This window comes from Bombus affinis, chromosome 8 (assembly GCF_024516045.1).
Source record: "Bombus affinis isolate iyBomAffi1 chromosome 8, iyBomAffi1.2, whole genome shotgun sequence".
In the NCBI taxonomy this organism is placed as follows: domain Eukaryota; kingdom Metazoa; phylum Arthropoda; class Insecta; order Hymenoptera; family Apidae; genus Bombus; species Bombus affinis.
The window spans coordinates 601,211-609,290 of record NC_066351.1 but is presented as its reverse complement, the minus strand read 5'-3'; the positions used below and the strand labels follow the sequence as shown (position 1 = coordinate 609,290).

Sequence of the window (8,080 nt, the reverse complement as noted above, 5' to 3'; positions counted from 1 at the left end):
ACGACCCCTAGAAACGTCTTTTAATATACACTATATCTTCGAAGGGCCCGGGGATTTCCCTTCGTTTACCCGACCGAGAAAATACACAAGTTGCTCGTCTTAAATCCGTCATTACACGCGTATTAACCTCGTTCGCCATTCCCTTTCATCGCTTTTTCCTTCGTAATCACTTGCACTTTTTTTTTTCTTTTTCTTTTTTATTGCAAGATAAATTCAAATTTCTATTCAATCTATTTTTCTTCTTTGATGTTTTATTCTTGTTTTTTGACGAAGGATTATTTTAACCAATCGCGGTGTTCAAATATGAGATTGGAAAACTAAAGTTAGTCTATCGTTGACATTTTTTTTTTTTTCCATTTCGACAATATTCTTTATAGGAAATCGATATTAGTGGTAATAAACGTTCAGGAATAGACGTGCCACAAATACTCGAAAGAAAATGACAAAGAACGTGGATTAACTGTCTGTCAAGTTTTTTCTCCAGAATCATCGTTTACTTTTGGTGCTTGAGCTACTTAATTTAACGCGGACAAAGAGAAATATATGTCACGATATTCTGGAAGTAGGAGCAGCCGTATGTGCGAGAACCAACAGAAATGGTTCGACACTGAGGAAACGTGCAGGCCGCAAGATGGATCCTTCGCAGCTTATATCGCGGCAGATTAAATTAATTTCGTTGAAAATTAATTGGTAGTTAAGATGTTTAGAGCAAAGTTCTTCCACCCTTACTCTTAATTCTATAGCGTTACGCTCGAACTTTTGTCACGCTATCATATCCCCTGTTTATCTTTACCTTCTGTGTCGTGCAAACTTCTAAACAACCGATGAATTCCTAGAAACATGTGTAAGTTGACTTTGAAAACTTATAACGATCGAAGAACGGGGAATAAGGGGAGTAGGAAAAGCGTAGCACCTTGATCGACTCGGTTTTATTTACATAACATTAATACATAGCATAACAATACTTTTATACAAGATATTTTAAACTTATAGAATACTTTGCCGATTCGCGATAAATACACGTACTAACGATACGTCTACGAATTCCTACGGTAATTAAGTACACACGATATTTGCGCTAATCGTTACTTATGTTTAAAAAAGTTACCGGTGGTTTTTGAGAGCGATGACATGGAAAATGATCGAATTGAATAAGATGATTGTAAAAAATTGCATAAAAATTAATATACAATTATATGTATTAAAGGGCGAAAAAATTTGATCCTACGGTCCTCTAACAAATAAGATAACAAATATTTTTGAGCAGGTTTTGCAGGATAGATCAGGTAGATTTCTCTATGTCGCTATTCGTCGATAAGATCTTTTTCTACGATGCGATGATTTCTACCATATCAACATACGATATTCCAGATATACGGTATACGCGTTACTTTATCGATACGAGTTTTGTCATATATAGACAAATCTTTGTTCGTTGATTCTTTATCAAACGAAAAAATCCATATGCGTCAGTTGATGAACGGATTTTCATTTATAATCGAGTAATTATTTCGCAACTCGGACCTGATTAGATCTGCTAACCTTTCCATTGCCTGAAAAAAAAAAGTCACTACATATATCGAATAATGGTAACTTTTGCGATTCAGTCGATATCGAATAATTTGGACTAGTTTAATCGTAAGTTTGAATTTATCACATAGTTAGAACTTACCAAGTTCATTTCTTCGTAAGAAGCTTTGGAGAAACTTGCTCTAATAGCGTTGCATGGTTTGCTAGGATCTTTCATAAAGGCTGCACCAGGCGCCATTATGACACCCTCCGTGACTCCTCGCTGCATAATCATCTTCCATGTATCCTTAATGTCTCGAACTTTGATCCAGAGGAAGAAACCTCCCCTCGGTATCGTGAAATCCACTAAACCTGCAAAGTAGGCGATACATATTAATATGCTACCACTAACAAGGATAGCGTTACTAATCGTAGGAATATCGAAATAATTTCCGTAGATTTAAGAGAAAAATAGTATTGAGATGCACGGCACGTGTTTAAAGTAACGTCAACAATCGTAAACATAATTAAATAAATAAGCTAATCACAACTATAGTAACTAGGATAAAGATACTTAATTATTCTTCGAAATTACATTTAAAATGAATAATTTACCAAACGACGTATATATTTAATTGAAATATTCAAATATTTAAACTAAAAGCAACTCAACGAAGAACTGTCAAGAAAATAAGCATATTTGTAAATTATACGAACCGTTCAAATGCTTTTCAGCGAGTCTGGCGATAATATCCCTTCGTTGTTTATAGAACCGCCTTATCCCCATAAAGTGTTTCATCATTCCGTCGTATCCCCATAATTTCATTAGCTTGTACAGTATCACCTAGAAACAACGGTTAGTCGTGAAGAAACCGTCCCTTCTTCGCGTTCCCATATGATAAAAACCGTTCTGTGTTTACATTTGCGATAACAACCGACACGCGCCACCGTTGATACAAGATGGGCATACGTCCAATGATAGTTACGCGAAGCGTGCGAAGCGTTCCCGATATTTTTCACGCGATTTATCTTCGTATTAAAGAAATAATATTTACGTCTAGAAAATGATACATAATAACCATCGACCATATCTTTACGAAGCGTGCAGTGACATATGTTTTATTGACGATCGGAATGGTATCGATGCATACTTTATACGTACGTACGTATTCATGGATACATCGACTTTGAAAAATTGCGATGATTGAAATTGGGTATCGCGCATCTTAGGACTTTTTTAAATTAATAACCTCTGGCAAAAGTTTAAAATTTCAATTCGGAATATAGCAAGATTGTAAATTGCTATAACTGAGAGAGGGAGGGTCATGATATCTGTATACATATCATCGTTAGAATTACATTGAAACGATTTCAAGCATCGAAACAAGTAGTAGAAATTTGTATAATCATCGTAAGGATTATAATCAAAGTTTTCCGTAATGTTTTATCGTATTCCGATAAAATGACGATTAGAGGCGAAGCTTTGCGAGTTGTACCAACGGTGGAGAATGTTGGAAAGCTTTATGGGGTAGAAAAGCAACCCTACCAACCTGGGATAATGTAGGGGCATGGAGGTGACTGCTCTGCAAGTGGAGTTCTATACTAGCTATGAGTGGAGCCGCTGCTGTGATGAATCCCAGTCTCAGACCACTGCTGATCACTTTTGAGAACGAGTCCAATCTAATCACTCTGCCTTCCGTGTCCAACGATAAGAACGATTTTGGTTCCACCTGCGCATAACCCATTTCGCATGCTATCAAAAATTGTCCGCTATGGACAGTGACAATTATTGAAACTGTTATTTCAGGCAGTCGAACGTGGAATAACATTTGGTATGATTAATACAGAAACTAAATGATATTCTGGGTAATTGGTCGGAACGATAATTGATATTCATTCGGCGATTTTATGGTTTTAACTATTTTGTCATATGTTTCGAGAGAGATTGAAACGCTCTATGAATTTATACCGATCAAAGGAATTAGAAAATTGCACAAACATCGCAATATAATATAATTCTTTTCACGAAATTATATTTGAATTTCTCATTTCTCGGATCTTGCGAATAGCAAGACTTTGACATCTACGAATGTAAGTAATTGTAAGTTTTCTTTATCGGTGTCATTGATAGCATTAACTTAATTTTTCGTGGCCCACTACTCCCTTGATCGATCAATGGTAAATTAATTTCTACCGATATAATAAATTTATCATTTTTTTTTTTCAAACATTTTGATTATCATATCTTTGGTTAAACAACTTTTAACATCTTTGCGCGATATCCACGAGTTATCACGAAAAAGAACAAATATTTTAAAGAGTCAAGCAATAAGAAAGAACAATCAAGGAAATAAAAACAGAAAATAAAAAGTAAATATTTAGGAAATAAAAGTGCGAAAAGTCTAAAAGTATCGCTCACCTCGTTGAAGTGCATGAAATGATACGGATCATCATCCAGGATCAGGAAGTTGTATTCGCAGGCTATCCTGTAAATCTCCTTCCGCCTTTCCAACGGGATAATAACGCCTGTGGGATTCGATCCGGTGGCGTTTATGTACATTATTTTTGGCATTTTCTTGCCAGACAGCTCCCTGTTCCTCAACGTTTCCCTGAGAATCTCTGGAACCACACCATGCTCGTCCTGAGGGATCGGGATCAGCTCCACCTTATGCGGCGAGACCTGTAATCGAAAAACGATTTTCCTCGAATCTACGCTATCGATCGCTGCATAGTAAAAGTGTCCTGAATTCGTAGTAGCGATTAAGCGTACCTCCTTTGCCATGTGCGTACGTAATAACGAAGACCGCTTATCACAGAGATTATGTATCGAGCAAAGAGGGGAAAGGCGTGTATCTATCGAAACGTACGACTTGACTTTTATGACTAGCAAACCTCACGTATTGATAAATCGGAATATAAGAAATCTTGTAATTATCTTGAAACCCGAATGACTCCAGTTAATATTTTATGCTTACAAAGAAATTATTTTTCAGGTCATCGTAAATATTTCATCAGCATAATAATTCGTATTTTTTTCGGATTTCTGATTTCTTTTATCGCATGCGCAACAATCTCAATATTGCTTCGTATCTCTTACAGTTAACGCCCCGCGAATCAAATATTCTTGAAATTTCGATTTCTCTGTCATTAATTTCAGAAAAAAGAAGAGAGAGAGAGAGGGGGGGAGAACTATTAATTCTTTCTATATAATAAGAATGATATATGCCGAGAAGGAATCCTTATCCTAAATAAAAGAGAAAGGAACTTTGTTTCGATCTTCGAAATAATCGGGTGAAAAAATAGTCGAGAATTACTGACCACGACTTCCACGCCCGGATAAAAAGGATCGTGCACCAGGAGAGGATCACCGGGGCCGAGTATTGCCTCGAGAGTTTTGCTTAATCCGTCCTGAGATCCAGAGACTATCACGATGTCGCGGCTCTCCCACAAGGGTGGTGCGTGCGTCCTTCTCTGGAACTCCCTCAGGCTCTGAAACCAATTTAGTATTCAATGTCGTTAAACATATTGAAGGCAATTGCGTTATCTCAAAGTGAGAGGAAAAAAGTGAGAAAGAAGCGGTTTAACTACAAACGTACGATTACTCACGCGTTTTTGATAAATGTAATCGTTATTCGAGTATAAGTACCATTCAAGATCCTTATCGAGTGACAGAGATGTGACGTTTCATGATCATTTGGATATCTGTATCTTTGATTTTCATATGATATTTTCATATGATCCGCGAAAGGGCTGTGTTAACTTGCCTCTTCGTAATTACACGCTATTCGATATAGATTTAGAAAGAATTTTAATCTTACTCCTCGTAGCTACAGACTATTTAGAGTAGAGTCTAAGAAATGTTAATCTTTGATCTATATCGTTAAAGAAAATAGTACGTATATTGGATCGGAGAGCATAACCTGATGATCTGGTAAGTCGAGGTACCGAATAATGCGTGACGAACCACGCATCTCTGGTAACATCAAAGATAAGGGCAACTATCGTCAAGTGAGAAAATAATATATCGAAGAATCGCGCGTTTCTTTAGAGCCAAAATTCTAGAAACATTTCAACGTGTCCAGTCATCTTCCAATTGAGATTAAAAACGCAACGACATCAGCATCGTCACTTTTATGTTATTTTAAGGGCGTACGAAGCTTGTATATGGAACGGTTGTGCGAGATGGCAGAAAGATAGAAATCATTAGACAAGGTATAATCAAAATTGTGCGGCGTGCCAATAACTCGCAATTGGAATCCATAAGACAAATTGGTCCGAGTGAAGTGCAATTTTCAGTTACCTGAAGAAGCGGCGGGTAGCCCTGAGTAGGAATATACTGCAAAGCTGAAGCCAATTCTCGCTCGTCAAGGGTGAAAGACGATCCATCTTTGAGTTTGATGGAGATCTCTGCGAAAGGGAAGGTTTCTTCGTTTGGCATACCCTCCGCTAACGAGACCACGTTCTTCGGCGCTGAATACGCTATTTTGGCTGAAAGACGCGCGAAAAGACATCGTTAGAAAACTGTCTCGCCAATTCATTTCCATCAGTGACAAAAATCCTTATTTTATCCTCTTACTCAATTCCCTGGTAGTGGCCGATCTTCTACGTTTAGAGACTTCCGTCTTGAACGACGAATAATCCATCTCGAATTTTCCTCTCGTCTTGTGCATTTTCCTTCGCTTTCTCTCGATGCACCTCGAAGGCCAATCGGTGCAGCTTCGAATATCAAATGGATCGAAAGCGAAACGAACGGCAAATAGCAAGTAATGCTATGGAAAAAATATGACTGTTTTTGCGACAAATCCCGATATGCTTGCAACAAACAAAACTTCCGGCTGGCGAACAGGAAACACGAACGAATGGAAAAGAGCAGAAAATAAAAATGGATCGTTTAATAACACATTCTTTTTCATGAAACACCAACGCTATTACTATCAACACTGACAGCGCGGCTCGTTTACCCAGCTTTTATATTTAGCGATAGCTTTGGTTGCGTCAGATAGCATTAACATATTCGAAAAGGAATACACGGCGATACATAGTAGCTGTTTCCACTATTTACCATTACTATCAACTACCGACATTCGCGTAGACTTCTGTGTAAAGATCGAGACATTTTTTCAAGGAATTCGTTCTAGGATGTTACAAACAATAGTCATCGATGCGAGATTATGACTAGCCGTAAACAATGGTGTTGTAACGAGTTCTGATATGCAAATAAAAATAAATCTTGTACGGGTGAAATGAATAAACGAAACATTTAATATATCAAGCGTCTTATTTTTACCGTTGGGAAAAATGTTAGTCGATTAAAGTTATTGAAATGAAAAAAAAAAGAGAGAGAGAAAAAGAAAAAAAGAAAGAAGAGAGAGAAATAAGAAAATTGAACTTTGTTTATCGCGAGTTGGCTCTAGAGTTAGCTCTCGTGGTGGGAATTTTAAAATTTTTATAAATTTCATATCATAGATTACAAGAAGCGGGAAAATTGGGATTTTCGATCATGCGTCGGATTTATCATAAACTTCTGACGAACACTGATTCGTAACACGTACGTCCGTCATGATGTAATAAAAGATCGGCGTTTCGTCTGCCTGAACGGATGACAGTAAAACTGATAGTAAAAATGACCCGGTTTCCGTCAACAGTGCCACCGTTAATGATCTCCGGGGCAATTACTCGACCGATACCAACGATACCAAAAACTGCAATTATCCTTCTCGTAACACCACGATTGCAATCGAACTGTTGCAAAAAAAAAAAAAAAAAAGAAAAAAATGGGGTGGGGGGAGATAAAAATATCGAACTGAAACTATATTACTGTAGGACAAAAAAGAGACTAATCAAATCGAACTAGCCATTTGTTACTAAAACTCCAATATCGGGATAAAATCCAATATCGCCGTAAGTAAAATCGAACAAAACACTGAACTTTCATACAAAGGTTTTTCTACGTCTAACGATTACGTCGTCCAAGCACGACGTGACGAGATTAATTGCTTCATTACGAAATTACTCTTCGTCTAAGCCTTTATCTGTCTTCTGTTTAAGGCAAGAACGCGTTCTATTTCGATCGTTTCTGGGAAAGTTGGTGAACGAACGTGCGTCAGGATATGGCTTGTCAACGACGAAAAACATTCTTTTACATTTGCGATGCATTTGTGGGAAGTCGTTAAGAAATGGATAAAGCGACGAATAACGCTCGTCTGTTCGAGGATGATTGGTTGGCATATCGTCGACGAACCGTGACATTCGATTGTCAACGCGCGACAAGTGGAAGTTTTTAATTAGAAAAGAATTAATCGGTCCTGATAAATTCTTTTCCTTCTCCGTAATCGGTCGTTCCCTTTGAAGTATGTTTTTATACGTACAGGTTCGCGAAAGTATTCAAACGTACGTTTGCAAGTTGCACACACTTTTTGTATATATATATATATATTATAATACGTTGTACGAAACATTTTGAAATTTCATCAGCGCTATAGCGAGACGTAAAAGTATCTCAACGGTCAACTATCCGTTATCCTTAAAATGGCTGTTCATGTCGCATATTAATCTTTTACCAAATATACGT

At 37.3% G+C, this 8,080-nt stretch overlaps 1 protein-coding gene across 1 annotated transcript; it reads right to left on the bottom strand.

The window, feature by feature from the left end:
- Window positions 1-913: 913 nt before the first annotated feature.
- LOC126919415 (kynurenine/alpha-aminoadipate aminotransferase, mitochondrial-like) lies at window positions 914-6,478 on the bottom strand. Its single transcript, XM_050728683.1, has 8 exons — window positions 6,086-6,478; window positions 5,810-5,997; window positions 4,828-4,998; window positions 3,929-4,189; window positions 3,060-3,239; window positions 2,227-2,353; window positions 1,673-1,881; window positions 914-1,553 (listed from the first exon to the last, which is right to left on the bottom strand). The coding sequence occupies exons 1-8, from the start codon at window positions 6,177-6,179 to the stop codon at window positions 1,470-1,472; spliced, it is 1,314 nt and encodes a 437-aa protein (XP_050584640.1). The 5' UTR covers window positions 6,180-6,478; the 3' UTR covers window positions 914-1,469.
- Window positions 6,479-8,080: the final 1,602 nt, after the last annotated feature.

Coding starts and splice junctions, on each gene's coding strand:
- LOC126919415 (XM_050728683.1), bottom strand. CDS start 6,179: ATGCACAAGACGAGAGGAAAATTCGAGATGGATTATTCGTCGTTCAAG. Junction 3,240..3,928: donor ATTTCATGCACTTCAACGAG/GTGAGCGATACT, acceptor GGTTATGCGCAG/GTGGAACCAAAATCGTTCTT. Junction 2,354..3,059: donor ATGCCCCTACATTATCCCAG/GTTGGTAGGGTT, acceptor CGTTGTTTCTAG/GTGATACTGTACAAGCTAAT.